Raw genomic sequence first — 27,166 nt, 5'->3', positions numbered from 1 at the left:
GATCCCTGGGCCCGTAATGCTTTTCTAGGGGGCTAGTACCCTCTCTTCTTCCTCCTTGGCATCAGAGATGTGTCACAGTCTTTCATTCCAATCTTTCTATTTGTTTCCCTTAGACATCATTTCTTCCCATCTGTATAGGACCTCACCATTTTAGCTGATAAACAGCAACATGGAGAACAGATCCTCCAGACCCTTCCTTGGTATCAGCTGTACTTGGGACGCATGTAGCTAGTTCTTATGTGTGGCAGAAGGATAAACTAGATCACTCTCTGTTTAGGGAGCTCCCCTTTTGTTTTCACACCTCTCACGTAGAGCCAGAGGTGAGCTGAATTACCGGTCCTTCTGGAATACCCCTAGCAGCTGCCTTAGCTAACCTGTTGCTTTGTTTCTAAAGCATTCAGCCTGCTTTCTTGAATTTCTTCACTTCTACTCTCTAGGCTCATTCACTTGACCATGGACCGACTTCACATCAACTCGTTACCACTTGGAGCCAGCCCATGCCGTGACCATTCCTGGGCAACTCAAAGCACAGCCTGCTTGTCTCACTGGCTCCTTCCAGTTCCCTGTGCAGTGCTACACTGCCAGATCACTTTGTGCAGTAGAAGGCTAACCTTGACACCCCTAAAAATGACACCCTTAACCTTGAGGGTGTTGTTGGTGTCACCTCAGACCCACAGAGCTTTCTTCGGCCGTGTGTGCACACCATGTTCCCCTCGCTCACCCCGGCTACAATGCAAGTCAGAAGTGCTGACCAGGCCCTGAGTAAGGTGCAAGCTGTGGCTGAGGAAGGAAAGCGTGAGGGCCCAAGGCCACAGGTCAGCTTGGCCTGGATAGCAGGCCTCAGAGTTGCAGTGCCCACCAAGCAAGGGCTAGCCTGTTGTATGGCACGTGGCTAAGGTTGTGGTTCTGGCTCCCCCACTTACTGACTGGGGGTTATTAACAACTTAATCAATCTCTAAGACCTCCATTTCCTCATCTGTGGGAATTTCATGAAGCAGTTAGTGTTTTGTGATTGATTGTAACTATTTTTCCAGTCCCGGGATCTAGAGCAGGCAGAATGGGGACACTCGCCTCTCTGAGGGGAGTTGACTGCAGAAGTGGAGGAAGGAGATGGATAGGACAGAGAGGAGTTCTCTGGACCTGTTCCAGCGCTGGGCTGCCCCTCAGGGCCCAGGGGATGGGCTCAGTTTTCCTCCCACACTCACTGGGTATTTGTGTATGTTTCTCTTTATTTCTTTCCCTCTCTCCCTCCCTCTTTTCCTCCTTTCTTCTTTCCCTTTCTTCCTTCCTTTATTTTTTTTTTATTATTTTTTTTAATCTTTGAGTTGCCTCTTCTGCCTGATAGTTCCAGGGTGGTTTGCAGCTTGAGTGTTGCAGTGATGTCATTTTTTGTCTCACACAAGATGTGCTCCTGCTGGTTACCCATGCTCATGACCCTAAATCCAGTCTGCGTCACTGGAGGTGACAGGCTGAGGTGCAGACCTACCAGGCAGGCACAGGCTGGTAACAAGAATGTGCTCCAGGCGGAGAGGATCTGTGATGATGTTGCAGGCATCTGGGCCAGTGCCCACCATGATAATTCACTCTAGGTTTTCTGGGCCCAGTAGAGGGATGTACCTGCAAGATGCCAAATAGTCTGAGAGCCCCTTGCCACTCCTCAGACTATACTGGAAGAGTTTAGTGCCTCTGAGTTGGTGCCCACTGAGCATGCCAACTGATACCTGCGGGAGACTCCCACAGGTCCAGGGGTTCCCTCAGGTGGAGGTGGCGTCGGCGAGGAAAAGAATAAAAATGCGCGGAGACACAGGAGCACTTTTTCAAGAAGAGAAGTGTCTCACTTTATTTTTACAGCATGTCCCTTTTATACTGGGCAGTTGACCTTTTCCAGAGTTAAACTTTTGCCCTTTTGGAAGTTGTTTTTCTCAGAGCTTTTCTTCCTCCTGATGTTTCTGTTACAGGGTACAGCCTGACCTGTTCTATGCTAATGACCAACTTATCCTAACAATGTTTCCATTTCTACCAATAATGGCCAGAGCTGAGTTCCTGCCTTGGTGCTTAAAGAATGTTTACTACTTAGCAATTATTTCAAACACGACTGGCTAAACAGGATCTTAAGAATTATAAGGTGCATAACTTGTCTATCCCTAAGAATCTATCACTAAGAAACTAACAGTAAAACAGAATTATCATAATATGTCCAAAACTCACTTATTTGGTTAAAGTAAATAAAACAATCAATATAAGAAGGGGTGTAAGATCTTTATCCTACTGGGGGCATCCAAAGGGGAATTTAAATTTTCCAAAACATAAAGCAGTATCTGTTTCTCAGTCAGAGCTTCAGAATTTGTCACAATAGCAGTGCGCTTGGCCATGTCAGACACTGCGGCGCAGCCGGCTCCCAACAGATACCCACACGGCAGCACCCAGGACCAGTAGCCAGGGTCCCTGCCACACAGGACAGACATATTGCGCTACCTGCCTCCCAGCATAGAACACCTGTCATTTAAGAGGTATGGGATCTGATATAGGGTCCAACCTGGCTCCTCTTAACTCTCACCTCCACTTCTAACAGCTCAGGCCACTTGAACCCTTTTGTGAGCCTAATGGCACCCTAGGCTTTGGAACAATACTGGCCTTGCTCTGGACTGCTTACAGAGGATTGGCAGCAAGTCGGCCTGGCTGTGGGTTCTGTTTCCACATGGAGGTTGTGTTCTCATGCCTGGGTTTCCAGCTTTGGCTGAGGCCCATCTTATACGTGCATCTGTGATCCCTGCTTGGTACCCCACCGTCACAGAGCTCTGCTTTACTTTCATCAGTCTTCTGAAGCCTCCCCAACATGAAATCCATCCCTAGAGTTTCTTTTCCCCATCTCTCTGTGGATTTATTTATCTATGTGTCAATTTATTTATTTTTGTCACAGCTTTGTTGAGATATTCACAGACCATTATAATTCACCCATTTAAAGTTTACAACTCAATGGTTTTTAATATATTCAAAGAGTTGTGCAGTGATCACCACAATCAATTTTAGAACATTTTCATCACCCTAAAAGGAAACACCATACCCACCAGCAGTCACTCTACCTTCCTCGAACTCCATCCCCAGAGCTAGGCAACCACCAGTTTATTTTGTGTCTCTATGGATTTTCTTATTCTGGATTTCTCATGTAAATGGAATCATACAATATGTGGTCCTTTGTGACTGGCCTCTTTCACTTAGCATAGTGTTTTCAAAGTTCACCCATGTTGTATCATGTATCAATATTTCATTTATTTTTATGGCTAAATAATATTCCATTACATGGAAATGCCACATTTGTTTATCAATTCATCAGTTGATGAACATTTGCTTAATCCAAGGTCATGAAAACTTGCCCTTGTGTTTTCTTCTAAGATGTCTATAATTTTAGCTCTTCCATTTAGGTTTTTGATCCACTTCAGGTTAATTTTTGTATATGTTGTGAAGCAGTGGGTCAAATGCCTTTTTTTTGCATGTTTTCCCAGTAAAATTTGTTGAAAACACTATTCTTTCTTCCACTGAATTGTCCCCCTTGTTGAAAGTTGAATCTTTAGATCAATTTGGGGAATACTTAACAATATTAAGTTTTCTAATCCATGAATATGGGGTGTCTTTCCATTCTTTCCCTGAATCTTGAAAATATCAAATGTCACGTAACTGTGGAACTCTGTGTCATTGTGTATTGCCCATCCCTGGAAATTTAGCCACCTTGTTTTACCCTGTAAGGTCTCTTGCTTCTATTCCCCACAGGCATCTGGCCATATTTTGCCTCCCTGACTGGGCTTCCATCTAGTGCATCTGCCCCAACCAATGGAGGCACCTCATTATCAGGCCCCAATTCAGATTTGTCTGGACCACCCACTGTGTACCAGTCTTTTAGCTCTCAGTCTCCTCCTTGAAGAAATGAGCAAGGTGAGAGAGGATTCTTTTTGTGGGGAGAATTTTCCAGTGGTATCACTTCCCTGTGGTACAACCAGAGTTGGCAAATAGAAAAACACACACGTGAATTGTGCCACCATATTTAATCAATAAATGTCCAGGAGAGGTGTACAAATACTCAAGAGGGCCTCAGTATCCTTGAGGTGGGGGTTTCTGAGAGACTAAAGGTAGAACAGCTTGAAGTGACTCAGGTTGGGACAAGCGTACATTGTCAGGGACAAGCTGAGTCAGCTTACCAGCACACTCTCATTTATGGAGTGTATACAAAGCCCTCACAGCGGGATAGCCTAACAGGTCCTTGAAACTTCTCTGTGTCTTCTTCCTTCTCTCCCCTTCTGGACAATCAGAGATATGTTGTTTTTCCTGCCTGGGACTTAAGTAGTTGGCTGGTCCAGGGTGCAGGGTCTTGAGCCTGGATGCCTTCCATGCCTGGGCAGAGGGTGGCACATGTCACATCCTCAGGCTTTTGCATCTTTCAAAGGCAACTATCATTTCAGTCTCCTACCTGAATATTTCAGCAACAGGTGATGGCTGCACATGATCATGCTGGGGCAAATGTTTCCAGAAAGCTGAGCATCTGTGCACTTAGGCCTCCACTGTTTACAGAGCTTGTAAACAATGCAGAGTTAGACCACCATACACCTGGTGCTGATAGGAATAAAGACGGGCTGGGTTTTCGTTTGAATTTTCCAGTCTAAGTCTGTAGGGCACAGCTTCAACCAAGCAGGAAAGAAAACCTTACTGGATGCCAACCGTGCCAGTGGGAACTCAGAACACCCACGTGTCACCAGGAGCACCTTAGGTTTATCAGCCTCTCTTTCCCCGAGCTGCATTTTATTATCCTAAGCTACTGTATCTATAAACATTCCCCAAGCCTTCTTTTCTACCTGTTTTAGGTTAGCTTAGGCTGTGCTGCAGTAACAAACCAACCCTGGACCCTCACTGGCTTTACATATTAATACACATTTCTCACTCATGCAGAGTCTCCTAGCCATTGTGTTTGGGCCTTAGGGGAGGGCAGTGGCCACTGGAAATTTCTCTGTCGGACTGACGATGAAATCCTTGCGCCTCCAGGTGTGGCTCTGCGGGGGCAGCATGGAGGTCCTGCCTTGCTCGCGGGTGGCCCACATCGAGCGGAAGAAGAAGCCGTACAACAGCAACATTGGCTTCTACACCAAGAGGAACGCTCTCCGGGTGGCTGAGGTCTGGATGGATGATTACAAGTCTCACGTGTACATAGCATGGAATCTGCCCCTGGAGGTAGGGCCCGGCAGCCCTCCCCATCACCTAGAACGCGGATCCTTGTGTTTGACAGGTCACTGATCCCTTTAATAAGCTGAAGTTTCCTCCCCGGAAATAGGCTCATGCTTGCAAAATTATGAGTGCATTTTGAAGAGTCCACAGATCTCTGGGTTTTAGAATGAAACATCTCGAAATCCATTGGCAAAGATGACAAGGGTCTTATCGTGTTAATCCCAGTCTTATACTAATCTGAATGCCCCGCTCCTGAACACGCATTGTGTCCAGAAGATTCTGGTCGAGCTTCTGGCAGCAGACCCTGTCTTCTGCTCTCGCTGTGTGCCCTCCTCTAAAGCTCCAGCTCTCCCAGGACTTGTGCCTTCACTGTAGCCTTGTTTCCATGGCTATTAAACCTCCCTCCACATTCTGCCCAGAATATAGCCTAGGAAAATTCCTGTGTTACTGCAACCCTTTGAATCCCAGCTCTGCCACTTACTAGTTGTGAGATCTTGAATAAATTTACTTATATTGTCTCTGTACCTTGGGTTCCTCAGCTATAAAATGAGGGTAATAGCAGGTCCTCCTTCCTCGCATGGTTGGGAGAACTAAATCTAAAATACTGAATCTAAGTAGAGGTGACATACTCAGAGCAGTGCCTGGCACTGGACATGGAAGTGTCGGTGAGCATTGCTTGTCCTCCACAGCAAAGTGGGGTCACCTGAGCCCTGAGCCACAGCTGGACTGACCTCCTCAGCCAGAGCACCGGAAGGTATCTGAGCCATGCTTTGAGAGAATTGCTTAAAATTGCCCCCACTGAGAAATGGGATCCCCTGTGTTTCAGGAGGCTGGAGCCCAGAACAGCAGAAATGCAGCTGAATTATGTGCAGGTCTGTGGATAAAGAGGATAAAAGTGAAGCATTTATATCATTGCTGTTACAATTATAGAAATAATGTCCTAAAACACTGAAAACTCCCTTTGGCCATGTAGCACTTTATAGCTGTTACACTCTTAAGTGATTTTGCATGTTGTGATATGATAGGCAACATTTGTTGAGCCCTTACTATGTCCCAGGCACCAGATAAGTTCCTTATTTTCAGTATCTCATTTAGCCCTCATAACAACCTCATGACTCAGGAGCCATCTGCCTCAGTTTCTTCATCTGTATAAAAGAGATTATTAACATGTATCTCATAGGACTCCTGTGAAGCTAACAGTGAGGCTTAGAACAGAGCATAGCAAATATTAAGTACTCAGTCTAGCTTGATATGAACGTAGTGTGATGCCCATCTTATAGATGGGTAAACCAAAGCTCTGGGGTTAAGAGCAACTTGCTCACGGTCTTGCACCTAGCACATGGCAGGGCAAGGATATGAACTCTCATCTTGGTTCGCCTCTGCCCACAGCCTATGACATCAGTAGGATAGGGGTTATTTTTCCTGTTTTGCAGATGGGGCATTGTGACCTAGAATGGTGGTGTGACTTGCCCAGAGACATAAGAATCAGGGCTGTCGACAACTACCCCAGTGCTTTCTCCATCATTACTAACAACCTTGGTCCCTAATGCTGGTGTGCCCTTCCACGCTTTTCACAAATGACCATTCTCATTAATCACACTAAGTATATTAAAACAAAGAGTTCAATATTGCTGCCCAGGTTTGCCTTTGAATTTTAATGTTTGACATTTAAAGAGATTTTCCTTTGAAATCATTTGGCTGCCAAAGAGGAAATCTTAATGAGATAATTTGAACTCTTCTCCTCGGCCCCAACATGCTGCCTGGCTGCTGGCCTTTGTCGGGAGAGCGTCCTGCCTCTGCCAGTTCAAGACCATCTCACGGCTGAGTCTGTGGAGTCATATTTCAGCTACTTTATTTTCGCCGTCAGCACACAGCAGCCCATTACAGGTTCATTTCTGTAAAAACAGAGTGAATTATTCATTAGAACATCATTACAAGCTTTTCAATGGAAAATTATTTTCACTTCTGCATAAATGAACTTCACAAAGAGCCAACAAAGGGGGAAATTACACACGTGTAGAAATGAAAGACAGGAGGTGGTTTATAGGCATCTATTTTCTTGTCTTAGTCAAATAATTCCTCTCATAATTGGCTCGGATAGTCACTGAAGAAGTGTGGGAGAGACGGAGCTGGAAACATAGGTTCCCATCAGTGTGTCTCAGGGTTCCTTTCACACAGCAGTGATAAGGGCAGCTGACATTGGGGACTGTGTGCTGTACTCAGGGGACAACAGTGTCTAGCTTTGAGCCAGATGATCAAGTAGATCCCCTTAATCCGACCTTCTGAGCAAGCATGCAGAAAAATTAAGGTTTCTTTCTGATGGTTTTCCCGAGGGTGACACCACCTACCCTTCTTTTTGGCCAGAGCTCCCCAGTCAGTAATGCCCTTTGCTTCTCTCTGTTTTCAGAATCCAGGAATTGACATAGGTGATGTCTCTGAAAGAAGAGCCTTAAGGAAAAGTTTAAAGTGTAAGAATTTCCAGTGGTATCTGGACCACGTTTACCCAGAAATGAGAAGATACAATAACACCATTGCATATGGGGAGGTAATTAAGACTACGCATGCTCTCAGCTTAGATGGCTGTGCAATGGGTTGTGGATTGCTTTGATGGGGGAAAGTAAGGACCAGAATAATTTGTTCATTCCTTAATTCATTTATTCATTCAATAAGTGGTTTTTGATGGTGCAGTCCCTGACAGCAAGCCTCTCACCAACTGGTAGAGGGGACAAATGTAATGTTACAATGGGGCATAGGCCATCCTTTGGCCTGGGGCATGGAGTACTTGATGAGTTCTGTTTGGGACATTTTGATTTTTGAGGTCCCCTGGGACCTGTAAGTGGGACATTGAATAAGAAATTGGGCATAAAGAGAGGTGGGAACTGGGTCTTTGCCCAGCACTGTGTGCTGGAGCCATTTACCACCGGAGAAAGGGTGTAGATGCTCATCTCGGATTTTCTAGGATAACATCACTTTCCTAAACATTAAAGCAGATTGACTCTTCTATTATTACAAATGCCATAAATATGCATTTTAGGAAAATTTGAAAATAATAATAATAGCAATGGACACTTACTGAGTGCTTTCCATATGCCACACACTATTCTAAGTGCTTTCTGATAAGGAAGCTGGGACTTAGAGAAATTAAATAAATTACCTAAAGTCTCACAGCCTGTAAGTCATGAAGCCAGGATTGGACATAGGCATTCTGATTCCATAGGTAATATGTACATTATGATGTATGTTCTTCCTTACTGTGTCTATATGTATGGTTTTTTTTCCTGAAAAGATATATGTTTTATATAGGTATTTTATATAGATCTAGATCTACCAGGTACCAAAAAATGTGTATACATTTTAAGAAAGGAAAACTATATTAAAATTGTAATATTTGATATATACTGATAACAAAAGATGAATACAAGTCATGTTTGACGTCTGAATTACAAGAGGTACTCAAAGTGGTTACCATCAGTGTCCAGACACTTCTGATTACAGCGAACTACTGCTTGAGCAACGTTGACCAAAGTGTCCACTTGTATACATTTTTTTGGCACCCCCGGTATATATTACTAAATATATATATATATATATATATATATATATATATATATATATATATATAATTTACTGAAACCATGTTGTCCACATGCCTAATAATTTCAAATGTTACTCAATAATATGCAGAGAATATTTTCCTGTGTCATTAAACATTTTTTTGCCACATTATCAATGGCCACATATGATGCTACCTTTTGTGTATACTTTGTTTTGCTTGAAAACATTAACATTTATGTCGTCTCCATTTTTTAAATGTAAGCACCACTGCTGAGAAGAGGCTTGTACAGAAGCCTTGTTCCTTCCTTGCCATGTATGTTTGGATGAGGAGCAGGCTCAGGGAGCTGGGTGGGTGCTCGGGACCTGTCAGAGATACCACATTGGCTCGGCATTTGGGTTTCTTCCCAGGGCTACCTGCAGCTCCCTGTGATAACCAGGCTGAAGCTAGAAAGGCTCTTTGACTTAGAGTGTTTACTTTTCTATAACTGAATTTTCCTACTTTATGCCTGATGCCTTTATTATTATTATTATTGTTATTGTTATTAATGATTTCAAGTGTACAAAACAATGTAATAGTTAGACATTTACACCCCTCACAAAGTAGTAGCCCGCGGCCCCAATCTACTACCCCTCTGACATCATATATTGCTGTTACAATACCATTGACTATATGCCTTTTAAAGAGGTAAATCAGCTCCAGGTTAAACCATCAGGGTCTGGGCGAGGTGCCCCTCCTGAGCTGGAATCTGGAATGGGAAGCTTGCAGGGCAGTCTGCATAATGGTTAGGACATGGGAAGAACCCGGAACCAGCCTACTGGGTGACCCGTGAAGACTCTGGAGCCACCCAGAACGGCTCCTCTCGGCTCCCATTCCCTCATCTGTAAAATGGGGGAAGGAAAATGCTTACTTCCTAGGGTTGTTGGGAAGATGAAACGAGCTGCGATATGTAGAGTTCTTAGAACAGTACCTGGCACGCAGCAGTACCTATTGTTAGATTCAAACTGCCTTGTCTTTTCTTCTTCAAAATAAAAAGCATGGTTTGGAGTATTTTTGTTTGGTTGGTTTTGGTTTTTTTTGTTGTTTTTTGGTTATCAAAATAAGATCAAATATGAAGGAGACATTGAAAAATGATGGGCGTTGAATGGATTATTTGTAAGACAGTTGGGTAAACTGAATCTAAAAAAAAAAAAAGTTTAGATTCTTACAGCTGACCATATCCCAAAGTGTATTTCAGATGAACCATAACATTAAATGAAAGAAAAGAAACCATAATAGAACCACACAGAAGTAGATATGAAAGGGCTTTCTAAGAATGAAAGCCGTGGAAGAAAATACAAAGGAAAATGATAATGGATCTGAGCTCATAAATATTAAAGTAACCTATAATCAACTGAATAGAGAAAAAATATGCCAAACTGAAAATATGTATGCCATAAATATTGTAGATTAATCAATAATGCCATTAATGTATAATGAACACTTCAAATTGATTTAAATAAAAAATTTAACCTAAATAAGAAAATTTTTTAAATCTCAAAAGAAAAAATAAATAAACAAGAGAAAATACAAATAGTTGAAAAACACATGAAAATTTTAAGTTTATTCCATAATCAAAGAAATTGAAACTAATTTTGAAATACATTGAGGTAGCCTTTGTCCTACTACCAAATAAACAAATATTCATTTTTGGAATATGTGTTGGTATTTTGCCAGCAAGGTCTTGGTAATATGAAAACCCACATATCCTCTGGTGAGAGCACACATTGAAATAAGCTTTTTAAAAAGCAATTTGAACCACATGTATTAAAAGGCTTACTGATAGTCATTCCACTCTTATCCTAAGGAAATAATCTGAAATGAGAACAAAGATTTGAGAATAAAATTATTCATCTCAGTGGTTTTTTGTTTTGAATAAAAAATTTTGAATCTAACTTGAAGGTTAGTTAAATATACTATATATGTACTATACTGCATATAATATAAATACACACACACACACACACACACACACATATATATGGAGAGAAAGAGAGAGAGAAAATGTAAACACATTTTAAGAAAGGAAAAAAGTGTATTAAAATTGTAATACAATGAATGACGCTAGCATTCATTTGATTAACGCCATCTTTTGAGCGAACATTACACTACACATTGCTACTGTAATTCAATTCAACTTCGAAAAGTAATACATCTCTTAAAATGTGTACATTTTTTTGGCACCCCTGGTGTATTAATGGTTTGAAATATTTTGCAGCCATTTCAAAAGGAATGTACAAAAGTTTAATGGCATGAGAAAATATTGACAATATAATCCTCAAAAGGAAAAAGTCAGGATTATGACTTGAATTAGCTATTATTTTAAAGGGGGCAAGGTAGAGAATAGTATTGGGGAATGGAGATGATAGTTTTCGTTACCTCTGAGTATAGTAGGACAGGCAGTTTTTGTATGGGCACTTTGTCATGTTTCCCAATTATCACTAGTGTTTATGTAATATAATTAGAAGAAAAAATAACACTAACAAAGGAAGAATAAAAATGGAAAAATGCTAGAAGATGAGCAGGGCACAGTTCCACAGGCTGTGCACTGCATGACCCCAGGGCCTGCCATGCACATGAAGTACAGTGTAAATAATGTCTCTGGAGCTGAGCAGTGAGGTGGCCTTGGAGGTAACATAGAGCTCATAGTTTGATTTTTGGAGAGGGGAGGTCTTATTTTTGCAAAATTCCCTATCTCTTTTAAATAATAAATTTAATGCATACATTCTGTGGGAAAATATAAAGATGAAAACAAAACTAACTCAAATTACCTATTCCCAGATATGATCATTGTTAACATTTTCGGCATTTGCTATTACGCCTCTGTTTGCTGAGCTCATCAGATACTAAAATACACTTCAGATGGACTATAGCATTAAATGAAAGAGATGAAACTCATAAAATTAGGTTTGATAACAAAACCTACCATTATTTAGACAACTCTATTTTTAACACTCACTCCTGCTGGTTCTTTTTGCCACAGCCAGGCCCCCAAGCAGTGGAAAAAGAATAAGGCAAGTGAATTCATACCATATATATGCAGTTTGCACCCTTTGTTTTTCATCTACAATTCTGTTTGAGAATCTTTCCCCAGGCCAAAGAATATTTCTGGGTTTTATGCTCCTTGCTCTTCCCTAATTTTTTTTTTTTTACCTAGCTTCTTCCTTGGCTTTTAAAAGCTTCCTAGTCATTTCAGTTGTATATGTCTTGCTCTTGATAACATTATGGTAACCTCTAATTAAAAACAAACAAACAAACAAAAAAACCAAAAACCTCTGATTCTCCAGAATGAAAGGTCAAGTGGTATGTAAGAACTTTAACACACTTTCTCCTAACCTCTTTATCAACTTTTCAGTCTTTGTTAATATTATCTGGGATTTTAGACCCAAACGTTATTACACTTTATTTGCATTTTATACCTTCTTTAAGAATCACTTTGTAGTCAAATTCAGTTGGGTGACAAAATTTACCATATTCAGACAACTGTGTTTTAATGCTGACTCCTATCAGTTCTTGTCCCAGCACCAGACCATAGTGCAGTGATGACAGGGCAGACAGACATCTCTGAGCAGGTGCATGCCCAGCGTTTCTGCCTCACCCTACATCCAGTGTCGGTGTCCAGCCCACTTAGATAATGAGTCACTTTTGCTTCATTTTTTAAATTGTATTCATGTTTATTAGCTGGAAAACCTTAAAATAATTTTTAAAGAAAGATATTTGTATGCTTTATGTCCTGACCCTTACACGTATGAGATACTGCCTTCCCATGTGCAAAGCACTTCAGTGTGCACAAAAACACTGGGCCACCAACTCTTTTGCTCAAAATGCTGTGGTCGGCTCAGACTACCCTTATGGCCTGAACCTCCCCTGGCCCCTACTTCACTTTTGCTCATATTTTTTTTCTTTAAGTATTATTTATATGAAATACAACACACATACAATGTGCATAATGCACACACGTGCAAAAATCCATATAGGCACCACCGAGGTGCAAAAGAGCTCATTGCTGGCATCACTCCCGCTTATCCTTTTGAACATGTAGCTCAGGAGTCACGTCCCCTTAGTCTCTGAGCCTCTCAGAGGGTAAGGAGGTGTTCTTGTGCCCTGGCAAGACTCAGCCTTTGCACTGGCTCGTCCTGTGTCTCTCCCTCCTGGCCGTGCACTGCCTCAGAGCAAGGTCCTTGTTAAACTTCGTGCAGTCCCAGGCTCTTACCAGGCCCTCCATAAATGTTTATGGAATACCAAATGATAGATTGGATTGCCTAAACATTAGAAACAAAATTTAGAAGCCTAGCATTCTGAAATCATGACATGGAATATGCCATAAAATTATTAATCCCTTTAATATGTGAAGAAGCACTCTTGCAAATCTATAATAAAAGCACTTGAGATCCCAGTGGGGAAATAAACTGATAATTCTCTAAAAGGGGAATAATCACTAAACATAAAACATTCCAATTTACTATTAATTGTAAATTTATAAAATAAAGATCTTTCTTTACTTCTCCAAACAATAATATTTTAAATTCCTTTATCACCTATAATTTTTATTAAAAGCTTTGTTAGACTTCATTAGACACATTTTTATCATATTGCTCTTGTATATATATAAAAAGGAAAATACATTGGTAAAGGTAGTTCTTAAATTTCATCACTTTCAAAATCTAACTCTGAAAGTTGGTTGGCTCAGAAGTTGTCTGGGTTTTTCCACCTAATTTATCCTTTGCATCATTGAAAGCATTGGCAGCAAGCAGTCCCTTAAAGCATTCATAACAGAACTATAGCTATGGTGTTGGGCTCCTATGTTAGTTTTACAGTTCCTTAGAGATAACTGGCTTGGGGGCATCTTCGGGAATGTTATGCAACATGTCTGACTCATCACTTCTCTCTACACCCCTCAACAAACTAGTAGTACTTTGGGTTTTAAAGAATGCTCCACCATTTAATTTTCCCCCCATCGATTGTTCATTTTCTTTTTTCTCTCCAGCTCTATTGAGATATAATTGGCATATCACATTGTGTAAGTTTAAGGTATGCAAGGTATTGATTTGATGCACTTATAAATTGCAACATGATTAGCACTGTAGTGTTAGCTACAACCTCCATCTCCTCATAATTACCATTTCTTTTTTGTGGTGAGAACATTTAAGATCTACTCACTTAGCAATGTACAAATATATAATATAATATTATTAGCTATAATCACCATGATGTACAATAGATACTCAGAATGTATTCATCTTATAACTGGAAGTTTGTACACTTTGACCAACACAGTATTTTTAGATGGTGAAACTCAGGACTGATAAGTATTTATGTACCTTGTGGAAGGGAATATAAACGACTTCAAAGTGTCTAGTAAACAATTGGGCCGCATGTTTTAAGAACATCAAGGTGTCTGTACCCTTTGATATAGTAATCCTAATTCTAGGATTCTAGTCAAGAAAATCTGAAATGTAAACAAAGCTTTATGCATAAAGTTGCTTATCACAGCAAAAATTGAACAAAACTAAATTGCACCCAAATTAACGATTCTGTGAAACGACTGCTAACAATCATCACTTTCTTCTGTATTTTCCAAAATACTTCAATGAGATGGTGTTGTTTTTATAATATCAGAAAAAAAGTCATTAAAAATCTGCTTAGTTGTCTGAACCTAGAAACAATTTTGGCACACAAAGGCAGATGCCTCCAGGTCTCTTATTGATTTATTCCTGATTAGTTGGTTTCCATGGAGAATATAATCTGGAAGGGACGGTGTATATATGGGGCAGACTAACATTACTGTTTTCCCACTGGTAGAGATTGCAGGGTGGTGGGTGGGATGGATGCCAATACAGAATCACAGTGCACCTGGAGGTCCAATTTGGTAAGTTCTTACAGGCTCCCAAAGAGACATGCCCAGGTTCAGAGGTTTTTCTTGGGGGCTTTTGTTTGTCCTTCCACTGGTGCATTCCAAACACCCAGGACGGTCGGTACCTGTCATTGCGTAGGTATTCAGTAAATATTTTTTTAATATATAAATAAATGTTGCTAGAACTTTGCATGATGGCAAGGCATTTATTTACTTTTTTGATTAATGTTTTTTCATGGCTCTATGCCAATAACGACCCAGGAAGCTGACCTATGATACCCAGGGTTATTAAAACCAATGTTGGTACCAAAGCCCAGTGTTCCATTGTCCAAAAGTGTCCTGAGATCATTTTTGTGCTGGGAATGGGGGAGCTGGGTAGGTTGGGGTCACAGGCAGAGTACTGGTGCCCACAGCATCCATTGAAGGGCTCTATCTTTCCAGCTAAAGTGATCACCTCACAGACTCGGGCCTTGGTTGTTATCTGGAGTATTGTGCAGCCTTCCAAGCGAGAGGCAGGGACCAAGGCATGATGGGACAGTGGGTGGGCAGCAGCCGCTCCACCGATGAACTCTGATGGGTGATGTTTTGCCTATTCCTGCAGCTTCGCAACAACAAGGCGAAAGATGTCTGCTTGGACCAAGGACCGCTAGAGAACCACACAGCAATCTTGTACCCATGCCACGGCTGGGGACCCCAGGTAGGAGCCCATCTCTGCCAGGAAAAGAGTAAATTCACTGGCCCACAGGGCATCTGTGGGACTTCTGGTGACTTCTGTTGTCCTCTATTCTGGTAGTTGTTACCTGTTCCAAGAATGTGGGAGCTTTCTGGTTGTTTCTCTGTGAGTTAGGGAAAAGATTCACAAGTGGTTGCATCAGCACAGATCAAGTGGCATGTGTCAAACTGAAAGGAAAATGCAAATAAACTTGAGAGTCATTTGCTAATAGGCAAGTATGTGCCATGTGTGTGTGTGTGTGTGTGTGTGTTTGTGTGTGTGTGTTGTAATTATAGCCAAATATACCCGCTTACAACTTCAAAGAAAGAGTTAGCAGGTTCCCCCTGAGAGCCTGATTGGCATCTCCAGCCTGCAGGGTCAGCATCAGTTTGGTGATAAGTATGACCTGGTCTGTAACTGCTCATACAAGAGCCCAGTGCCAACTGGGAAGGAGGAAGGTGCTTGCGGTACATTTCAGAGAACACAGGTGTTCTCTGGTCTCTCAGGACAACACATAAGACAACTCAGAAAGGGCAAAATGATCAACCAACAAAGTGAAAGCAGAGCCTGGTAAATGATTTTCCTTTGATGTCTTTCTGCTAGCCAATGGCATGTATGTGTGTGCACATAAAAAGCTTAGCAGAAATTCTCTAAGATTGGGAATAAACATATACAAAAATGTCATTCCACTTGACTGTCATAAAAATTTAAAACATTTTTATAACAACCAATAGTAATAAAAGACAAACTACAAATTGGGAAAACATTTATTATTCAATTTCAGAGAAGCACTAGATTCTCAGACTCTCCTATGAAAGGAAACCCCTGGACAAAATACCCTGTAAGCTCCCATCATCTCTCTCATGTCCTATGAACACACATGTTCACAGGCACATTCATATTCATACACACATACTCACACATACATTCATAAAGGCTCATGGCTTTTCTCTGCTCAAAGTACTTCGTTTTCCCATTAAGCCAGTATCTGGAAAGAAAAGAGCTGTGTTCCTTCTAACTATTACTACAAGTGGTGCTCGTATTCTAGACCCTAGAATAGCATTTCTTCAATCCGATGGGTCCACCGAAGACCAGATAGATCAAATCCTCAATCCTTTGATCCTTGTAGCCACTCTGGGAAGTAGCAGGTAGCATGAGGAAACTGAGGCATGGAGGGGCAAGTGCCTGTTGGCCAAGCAGATGAAACCCAGAACAACCTAGAACACCGAAGCACTTAAAATTCAAATCTAATCTATTTCATTCAAGATTATTCACTGAGCCCACCACCATTCACAATTGGCTAAAAGTACCCGTTGGGAGCAGGAGAATGACTGGGAAGCTTAGACTGGCTCCTTCCAACTGGGAAATGAGCATTAGCATCAAAGACAACATGGTCTAAAGAACCAGCGTCTTCATCCATTCATTTACTCATTTTCTCAACAAATATGTCTTGATCACCCACTACAGATGCTAGTCACAATTGTATATGACAGTTGATAAGATTTCATCCTTGCTCTCAAGTGGTTTACACTGGAGGAGGAGACACAAGCAATGAGGCAGGAAATCTACAGCACAGTAAGTGTGGAAAGAGCAAGAAGCCCAGGGTGCTAGGTGCTGGGAGACAGAGGTGGCCCTCTTTGGTGGGCTTTAGAATATGAGAGGGGAGGAAGTGCTGAGAGGAAAGACCGAAGCCAGGTAGAGGCAGGCCTCCATGCCCCAAGGCACTTCAGTCAGCAGAATCACCACAGAGGCTTGTGAAGCACCAGCTCCTGGGCCCCACCCCAGAGTTTGAGTTAGGAGGTAGGGGTAGGGCCTGAGATTGTGCACTTCTAACAAGTTCCTAGAGGATGCCAGTGACCTGCGACTTGACCTTGAGGGCAGTGGGAAGCCATTGAAGGGTTCACCTGGAGGTTGGTCTGTTCAGACTGTGCACAGAGAGAGGGACGGTTGCTGTGGAGGAAGACATCCTGGCCTCTGGTCCACACTGACTGCAGTTTTCCCACCCTGGGTACTGAGGAGCTAAGTACCCTGGACGTCTTGGTGACCAGAGAAGTGGTTATAGGGAGCTGTGGTCTGCATGGGATGGTCAAGTAAGCTGTTTGAGAGGCTGCTTCTTGGAATAGGCCCAATGACAAGCCAACGATCGCCTGCAACTACTCTCGGGCAAGCTGGCTGGGAGAGGGAGATGGGGAAGTGCGGGTACTGGGCCAGGAGGGCAGCAGGAGCCTGGACACTGAGCCTGGGCTTGTCCACTCCTGAGCCATTGCTGTACGTGACCATCCTTTGGGGCAACACCGGGAGGGGCTTTAGAGGACCACTTAACTCCCAAGCTTCTTTGTCCAAGTGGCAGACCAAAAGAGGGTGCTCGCTGCTCCCCCCAAGTCTAGGGTGCATACCTATAAGTCAGCTATGGTTGTCTCCCATCAGCTGATTTTTAAAGTAAATCTAAGGTTGATTTTGTTTTACCACAGGTTCAGAATTAGAGTGCCCTCTTGGTACTGTTCTCCAGCCGGCAGGCGGCCCCTCCCCTCACTCATTAAAGTTTCTTCCCTCCCCTAAACCGCCCCCTCTAGGAGTCGTTCCCCACCAGACAGGTGCTTTGGCATCTTTCAAACTGCTTCCTAGAGTGCTGTGCATTCATTCACAGAAACTGAATCAGGGCTCCTGTAACAAGGCCACTCCAAGAAGAAAGAATTGGTGTTCCATGAACATTAGCTTAATTAATGGACTCTGTTGTCATTTATTAGCAAACAGCAATTAAAAAGAGATAAAATAGGCACTGAGGAGGGTCATTTCCTGTCTTGCAACATATATTTGTCAACAAGATGGAAATGGTTCCCAGCCTCTCCAAGAGCCTGCTTGCTCGCCAGTGTCTGTCAGGGAGCTCATGACCAGCCTTGGTTTTGTCTGGTTATCATTTGGATTAGACAAACATCCATTTCTTTTTTGAGCCTGTTTTGTTTAAAAATAGTCAAGGACACAGCAGCAGCCTTTGGTGTCACCTTGACTCTACTGAGAACAGGGTCTTGTCAAAGGAAACACAGCTCCCCACCCCACTCCGCCCGTTGCCGTCCTGGGCCTGCAGTGGGCGGGTCTCCAAGCTCCAGCAGCCAGGGTCGCCCACAGGGCCGTTGGCCGTGGGACTGGCTCCACTGCCAGCCCCTTCGTGCCTTCTTTCATCCCACCCCATCAACCCTCCTCAGCTTGTGCTTCCGACTTCCCCTGATGGCAAAGGTCAGAAAGAAGGAAAGGAGTGGGCAGTGCTACCCCCCAGGGGCTCTGAGGCACATAGCATCTTCCTCAGCCTAACTCTTCCAGTGGCTCTCAGGTTGCATTAAGCCTGCAGCTGAGCTGTGGCCCGAGGGCCCATCAGTGCAGCAGATACAGGGTGGCCCAGGGCTAAGTGTTCTTCCCTGCCTAGAGGCAGCTCTGAACATGTCTTGGGGCCAGAGGCAGGGAACCAAAATGCAGATGATGATAAACCCATTTCTGGTTTTAGTAATTCCTTTAATCCAATCATGTAAGTAATGACTGCCCCCCACCCCCACCTTCACTTATGAGAAAATTGAGATTCAGGTAGTGCTGTCCCACTTTTCAAACTAAAGGCTTGTGACTCCTGGTCTTGGCTACTCTGCAGTGCCATTTGGGGAGCTTGTCTCATATCCTGGAGCCCCACATGTTCTCTAGCCCACAGCAAGCAGGCCATGGTTGAAAGAAATGAGCGCATGGAGCCAGTGCTAGGCAAATGGAATGTCAGATCAGAGGTGTGAGGTTGAGGGGCATATGCCATGTTTGAGGGACGATAGCAGTTGGCATGGCAAGTGGTCCAGGGCAGCCAACAGAACATTGAGAACTCCGGGGTTTCCCATCCAGCATCTCGGGTCTGGTCCACGGGACTGCTAGCTACCAGGAATTCGTTGCAAATGCTGATCTCTGGGTCCCACCCCAGACCTGCTGAAAGTTGGGCCCAGGATTCCACAATCTGCATGTCAACAGTCATCTCCAGGTTTGTTTGTTTTTTATAATCAACACGATTATCGAGCATCTATTACGGGTAGACCTAGGTGTTAGGTGCACAGTAGGATGAGAGGTCTCTGTTTGCCCAGGACAGACCCAAGTTATACCTCATGTCCCAGCCTAATTTTTTTAAAATTTATAATACTATTTCAGTTTTTATATAATTGGGGTTTTTTTAAAGTAAAATTCACTCTTTATAATGTATAGTTTTGCAAGTTTGACAAACACATGTGGTCAAGTAACCCCACCACAATCAGGTGTGAAGCAGTCCTGCCATCCCCCACATTCTCCTGAGTCCCTTTGTAGTTAGCCTTCTCTCTGTCCCCAGTGCTTTACACATATCAAACTTGAAGCCCAGCTTCACTGGGAGTGTGCATGGGAACCCCCTACACGTCTGCGCATGTGTGTGCAGACACAGAGCATCCCTCTGATTCTGATGTGGGCTCCTCCCAGAGCTGAGGACCACAGCTCCCAGCATCCCATGGCATGGACAGGGCACTTCTAATAAAGTGGCCCTGGGGACTTCCTGGAACACTCTTTGAAACAGCTGCCCTCTGTAGCAGGGCATTCTTAAGATAAGGTGCATGCAGTGGAGAGGAATCGAGGTGTGTCGGGCTCTGTGCTGAGGACCTCTCTGATTCTATGGGCTCTGGGGTGGGTACCACAGGTCTTCCCTCTGTTTGTCCTCTGTCAATAAGCTTTATTCATCCTCTCCCCTGTTTTCTGAGAAGCTCACATTCCTTTCCTCAGTTAATTCATCATCAGAATGACAAATGAGAATTCTTTTATCCCATAATTAAATTTAATCCTCTCTGATGGCTTTGTCTCTGAATCGACCCATCATCCAACACCTTGTCTCGATGATACATTGTGCCAATAAGGCAGCCGTGCCCCACTGGAGTGACAGGGCTCCAGCAAGCTATCACCATGTAGGAGGTGCCTGGAAAACACCGAAGTTAATGACATCCTGCAGCCTCTTGGCTTCCAAACAAAGTCGTATAAGTGTTGGGGCTCCGGGAATGGAGCCATTGGGAGCACTTTGGAGTTCCTACCCACGGAAAGATGGCATTGGCCCCACCCCCAAAAGAGGCCTGTGATTCCAGGAAAGGGCTCCCCACATTTGTTAGGACGCAACTCCAGTAATCCTCTCCGATGCCTGGAAAACACCATGAGGTAAGCAGAGAACCTTACTTAGGCCTTGTGGGCAAACAGGGCTGGAGGAGTGAAGGATGAGATTTTTATGTTTGGAGACCCCACTGCATCCACAGAGAGACAGAGAAAGCTGGAGAGGGAACACCAGTGCTATTTACACATGTGAAGTGCATGAGACACTCCACAGGTTTTGTACTGTTCGTTTCCATTTCCCGTCCTTATGCCATATTTTAAAAACCCTCCCCTTGCTTTCCAGTGTGACACACATAAATTCATTTTGCCTGTTGCAGATAGCAGGAATATTAAGAGCCTTTTTTTGTTCCTCTGTCTCATATTCTCAAAAAATATTCAAAACATTTCTGATTTTATTATTTGGGGTTGTTAGTTCCTGCCTCCTGGGCCTGCCTGCAGCCCTGGGGCCGCCCTCTTCGCAGACCTCCATGAAGGCAGGGTCACTGGCTCTGCTTCCTGAGGCTTTCCAGAGGCTTTGGGGGACCTAAGCCTCTTTCTCTGCTATCTGCTTTCCTTCCCTTTTCTGTTTCCAATTTCCAGTTTTCTTTTTCTAATTATCTCTGAAATGGGTCTTGACATCCACATGCAGGGGTCTGGAATGATTGACTTTCTAAGTTATATACAGAAGTAAATGCACGAGAGTTGGTCTAGCTCAAGGGGGGCTCCGGGTTGAGGAAGAATTACTGTACTCTTTCTTGCCGGAACGAGCTGATGAGTTATTCGTTCCAGAAAATCAGAATTACAGTCATTAATGGTTCTCCAGTAGAGATTCTTAGTTTAGAGTTTTATATCTCCTTAGAAGTTTCATTGGTTTTTCTCCAGACACAAAAAGTGATGCAGGCAGGTTTTGTGTTAATGTGAGCCTTGGAACAAGGAACTCAGACTAAACAGTGTGGTGAGGGCCACGTTATCAGCTGAACTTTCCTACCTTGCCCAGAGCTGTTAAACTCAGAGAAAGTCACTGTAGTCTTTTTCTTTTTCACTGAAGACTCAATGGCCTTACAGTGAGCTTGAAAAAGACAAATTTAAATCATCCATAATCCTACCATCCTAAAACAACTATTATCGTTTCTGAGGCTTGCGTTTCGTCTTTGTATTTTTTTTGTTCTGAAGAAATGGCTTGGTTTTTTAGGTTAAGAAACTGCAACAACTGCTTCTGAAGGACGAAGGGGAAGGTGAAGGCTGCTGGTAAAGGTACTTAGGGCCTTAACCTCGGGGCGCAGCAGAGTCAGTACAAAATGTTAGGTGGCCGTTTAGTTCAGAGTTTTCATTTTTCTCTGGAATAGTAGTGTCTGTTGAATGATTTTTGTGAAATATGTTGCTTGTTTGGAATGGAGAGGCTCTGAAAACATGGCCAATGAGAATTAAGGGCAGACCCAGGAGAGTTCAGGGCTAATGGAGTTCAGGTCACTGGTGCAGGATGCTGGGCTCAGGAGAGTAGGTTCACGCTGTTGGAGGCCAGAGGAAGACCAGATGTGGGCAGCAGAATGCCAGTACTTCCCTCATCACACCACCTAATGGCTCAGGAGCTAGGGTGCCACGGATCAGACAACTTGCTAGAATTTCACCCCCGTGGGAACTACTGGGGGTGGCACATACACACTGTTATTGGTTGCGTGGCTTCCTCATGGCTTCCTCGTGTAGTTCCAGGGGTTGAGTATCATAGGTGATGGGACCCTGCTTTTAAGGGGCTCCTATCAGTCATCTTGACGGCCTGATACTGCTCCCAAAAGATAGGTTCATGTCTGGAATTTCTTCAGGGCCTGAGTTTGTGGCTCCTGCATGGAGACAGAAGTGTTAACCAGCCAAGAAGCCTTCCAGGAAGAATTTGTGCATAGGACGTGAGTTTCATCGGCTCAGCCTCAGTGTCTTCCACGTAAATGGTTGGTTTGGCCATGAACAGGCCGAGATTTCAGGGGAGGAGAATGAGTTCTGTTTGGGGCAATGTGAGATTTTTTGGGGGTGGGCTTTGGGAACCCCAGTAGTGATGTCCTCCAGGCAGCCAAATATTCCAGCCTGGTGCAGAGGACAGATGGGACTCCGGGGTGTGTGCAGGGGAACGCTGAGCAATGGTCCTGAGAACCCTAGTGCAACTCCATGTTAGTGGGCAACAGAGCCAGAGCAACTGACACCAGAAGGGTGAGTGTCACACCAACCAAGGAACAGTAGCGTCAAATGCTGCTGCCCAGAGGAAGCTAGATCACGCTGCATGTAGGTGTAGTAACAAAGAAACCGTGGTTGAGAGGACTCTCCATGGAGCATGGAGCAGGTACAGGGAGGAAGGAAGGTAAGGAGGTGGAGAAGTGATGGGGAGAACTCTCTGGAAGCTTGACTTTGGGGGAAAACACGAAGACAGGGGGTGGGGGGTGGGGAGGGGGAGGGGTTGGGGAGGGTGCATGGCAGCAGGCAGCAGGGGGCTGGAACTGGAGAGCACATTTAAGGCAGAGTGAAGGGGAGTGAACATCTAAACAGAAAGGAACTAATTACAGTTCTAGAACATTAGTGGAAAATCCAGGGAACACTGAGGATTAATAGTCTGTCACCTGAATTTGAGCAAAACTAAGTTTCCCCTGGGTCAAATTATGAGATATAGGAGCAGAAATTTAGGCCTTTTTTCTGAGAGAAATTTGTGAATTTATTTTAACAGAAACAGAAAATGATTGACCTTTTAGCCCAGAGGGCTGAGAATTAGCCCCCTGAAAACTACAGTTCCTAGTTCACCCTGCATAGCTTACAGTGACAAAGGCCCCACATCTCAGGGAAGCATTGTCTCTGACTGAGGAGTCTGGGGCACGTGATGGGCTGTGTACAAATGTTAGTGGTGAATAAAGAGCCCCAAAGGGCGTATGAGCTGTTGGTGGGAAAAGCCCGGATGCTTTGGCCAGGCCCGTGCTGTGGCCATGAGGTCAGCCCCGGGTGGCTGCAGCCTGGAACAAGCTCTAGGATAAGCTCCTGGGCTCAGGTGGGCAGGTGGACATGGCAGCACGAGAGGAACCAGTCTAATTGGAGAGGTCCATAGACTGAGGGAGAGGAAGCCACTGTGCCAGTGGGAGTTTTGGCTTCTGGAATCAAGAGAAAAAATATAGTTTTTTCAGTTGAAAATATAAAAGGGAAAGTGTCCCCGCTGTTTTAGGGTCATTGTCATGGGTTAAATACCATTATGCAAATGAACAGACCTAGAACAAGGCCTGGAGTATAGTGGCCATTTGGTGGTGTTCAAACCTGGACCAGAATCTCAGAGGCTGGCTCCCTTTCGGTGCATATTTACATCCACTGTCACATGTGAACGTCACACCCACGACCACGTCTAAGGCTCTGAAGTCCCAGGTGGGTGAGGCTGACCAAGTAGACGGTTTGCCTAGGACATGTCAGAGAGCATGCCTGAAGCAGAACACAGGCGCAGCTCTTCTCCCCACTGCAGAGGAGTGGAGGAGGGGTACGAGTCAGAGATGAGAGGCCATGAGAGCTAAGGGCCTGGGGCATCTGTGGAGCCCAGAGTGGCACTGTGGAGACAGAGCTGAGCACCAACAACAATCCAATGCAAGACCTCAGCCTTCTAGGAATCTGGCCCATCCCAGGCATGACACACAAGTTCTGGATCAAACCAGGGAAGTGTAGTGGGGGAGGGAAAGAGGAGGCAGGTGCAGAGCAGGAGGCAGGCTGCAGCCTTCCCTGGGTCAGGAATCCAACACAAGAAACCTCTGACCCAGCCCCGGGGAGCCCTGAGTAGATGGAAGGCTGCCTGGGGGTACTCAGCTGCCTAGCAGTATTTTTAAAGCACTTGGGGCAGCAACCCCTGTGCTTGGGGACAGACGGCTCTGGGAGAGGACAGGCAGCCTGGAGTCGCTGAGTGCCAGGAAACGCACGTCACGTGAGGCCACATGGGAGTCTGGAGGGAAGAGCCCAAGTCTTTGGTGAAGCAGAAGCAAGGCTCTGTCCCCCACTGGCATGCAAGTTCAGGGAAATAAGAGTAACAAACACACAGGGCTTAGTATCACCATGTACTCTTCTCACCCGTTCATTGAATTTCACAACTACTTGAGTAAATTTAGCAAATTCTAAAATTGTCCGCATTTTGAAGATGAGGAAACGAAGTCCCACAGGGTTTAAAGTAACTGGCCCAGGATCATAAAACCATTAAGTGGCAGAGCTTGGATACCTTCAGCAAGCTTCAGAGTTCAAGTCCTTAACCATATAACATTCTGCCCCTTTGGTGACACAGCACAAAGCCAAGGATGCTGCATCAATTGGAAAAATGAGAGCGCCAGATAGATTTAACTAAGATTGTGCTAAAAACGGAGGAAAGTGTTTGCCAGCACCTCCACTCTCTACCAGGATACAACCTTACCTTCCAATTTCACACACAGAGACAAGAAAGAAATGCATCTGTTTATTGAAAAATAGTCTGTGTTACTGAGAAGTAGGGGCTCTACCCTCTGACAGGGTGAGCTTGGAAGTCACACGTAGGAATTTGCTCCCATCCCTGCTCACCCTCCCATCCCCAACTCTCTCTTCTGACCCCACACTTAGGGGACCCTTCTCCAAGGGGCCCTAGCTCTCTCCGTAAAGCCATGTGGGCCAGGTCTTGCCACCCTCTCCATTGGCACTGCCCTGCTCCACCCACTCCTGCACCTGTCTCTGCAGGTTCTCCATTCATTCTAAGTAGCAAGTGTGTTTTCTGGAAACACTTTAATCCAGCATGATAAGTCACCAGTGATGGAAGAAGGAAGACAAGGAGGGAGGCCCCTGGGGCCATCCCACCTCCAGGAACTGGCTCTCTGAAAAAAAAACATATCTGGTTCTCTAATATGCCTTCTAAGCACCCAGGTACATATTTTAATTTATTGAAGTATAAGGTAAATGCAATAAACTGTATCTATTTAAAGTACTCATTTAAATCTGATGAATTTTGACAAGTGTATACATCTGTGGCACTGCCTCCCCAATCAAGATACAGAACATTCCCGTTCCTCCCCCCCCCCCAGGGATTCCTCCTGCCCCTTTTCTCCACCCCCAGCTCCAAGGCAGCCACCTCTTTTCCTCTCTGGATAGTCTGGAGACATTTGTTTCTGTATTCAGTTTGGGATCTGGCATGCCCCAGACAGTGACAGAAAAAGGCTATTTGTTTTTAAGAATATTCATGCACACATGTAGTCACCATAAACCATTCTTGTGGCTTCTACCAAAGCACAAACAAATTCACCCCAAAGCAGTTTTGAACCCATGGAACCCATATCTCTGTGTCCTGTGTAGAAGGTGGGTAAACTGCATTTTTCATTTAGCCATGGTTTTCTGCACTGACTAGGCCTGATTTTAAAGTGATGAGAAAGACCCTTAACGTGAAAGCAATTGCAAGCCATGATTTTATTGACAATGCGATGGATTTTGCTATGTTCTGTAGTCATTCTACAATTATCTGGCTGCTTTTTGTTTATGTGGCTATACTCTGGATGTTTCAATTTTCCTTCAAGACTGTCAAACGTGGGTTAATAATTGTGTATACCTCTTAGATAATCTCAAACAGAAGATTCTTTTTTCTCCTAAGTGAGAATTAACTCTATTTGAACTCAGAGGTTTTCCCCCTAATGCATTAGTGTTGTGGATAATGACGTTCATTTCTCCTCTTGGGCACAGCAGCCAAAACTAGAATAACCCCATTCAATTCAAAAGACATTTATAGAACATTTGCTTTTTGCAAGAAACTTTTCTTGGTCCTTATGCTCTATAAAAATGCATAGGCTAGCACTGTCCTTAAACAACAACAATAAGAACCTGTAGCAAGGAAATACACATCCATAAAATACACAGTTACGTAAGTTGAAACGGATCACACTGGGTGGGGGCTGTGGAGGCCAATGGAGATGGTAGGGCTAGGGTGGTGATATCCTCCCTATAGGGAAGACGGTTGGCTGTTTTTGAGAAATCTCAAGTCATCTGTCAGACTAAGCCAAGAAGCTAAGAGTTAAGCCTGAAGCGGTAAGCTGGAGCCCTGGAGTGGAACGTCATGAAGAGTTCACTCTTAAATCGGTGGGCAGAGGGAGAAACTGAACGCTGAGGTAGGGGAAGATCTGATGTGAATCTGCAGGATTGGGCAGCACAGATGGTAACTGGGAAGGCGTGGAGGGAGGGGCACTGGTTACAAAGCTGCTGCAGCAGTTCAGGTCCCAGGGGAGTCTGACCTGGGATGTTAGGAGAAAACATCTCAGAGACAGATGGAGGCAGGAATTGTAAGACTGTAACTTTGTGGATAAGGGAGAGGGAGGGCAAAAGGTGATTCAAGTTAACAAACCTAGAGCCTGGGGAGAGATCAGGGCTATGTGTGTATCACAGGGAGCCAGCTGTGTGTTGACCATAACTGGAAAAGGGAGAGTCAACAAGTTCTGGGCAGGCATCAACTCAGTAGAGGAAGCTTCACCCATTGGCCCCTCAGTGGAACACATGATATGTGAGTACATGCTTCTCCACCTGTGAGGAGACAAACACCAGAGAGTGGCTTAGCCATAATTTTATAGGTGAACATGCAGAGAGAAGGTGATGAGCTAGTTTCTAACAATAGAGCATGTTAGATGCTTTGAAGCCTCCCCACTACTCTATAAGTAGATTCCAGATCACCTGT

At 44.1% G+C, this 27,166-nt stretch overlaps 1 protein-coding gene across 1 annotated transcript in view; it reads left to right on the top strand.

Moving 5' to 3' along the window:
• Positions 1-5,016: 5,016 nt before the first annotated feature.
• Positions 5,017-27,166, top strand: part of LOC109393961 (putative polypeptide N-acetylgalactosaminyltransferase-like protein 3) — a 33,052-nt gene continuing 10,902 nt past the window's right edge. The window contains exons 1-3 of the mRNA XM_019663716.1: positions 5,017-5,217; positions 7,619-7,756; positions 15,259-15,354. Of these exons, the coding sequence (XP_019519261.1) occupies positions 5,053-5,217; positions 7,619-7,756; positions 15,259-15,354 (399 nt within the window). The 5' untranslated portion in view covers positions 5,017-5,052. The remainder of the gene's footprint in view (positions 5,218-7,618; positions 7,757-15,258; positions 15,355-27,166) is intronic.

Source organism: Hipposideros armiger, unplaced genomic scaffold (genome assembly GCF_001890085.2).
Source record: "Hipposideros armiger isolate ML-2016 unplaced genomic scaffold, ASM189008v1 scaffold_400, whole genome shotgun sequence".
Classification (NCBI taxonomy): domain Eukaryota; kingdom Metazoa; phylum Chordata; class Mammalia; order Chiroptera; family Hipposideridae; genus Hipposideros; species Hipposideros armiger.
This window is presented reverse-complemented; position numbering and strand designations above follow the sequence as displayed.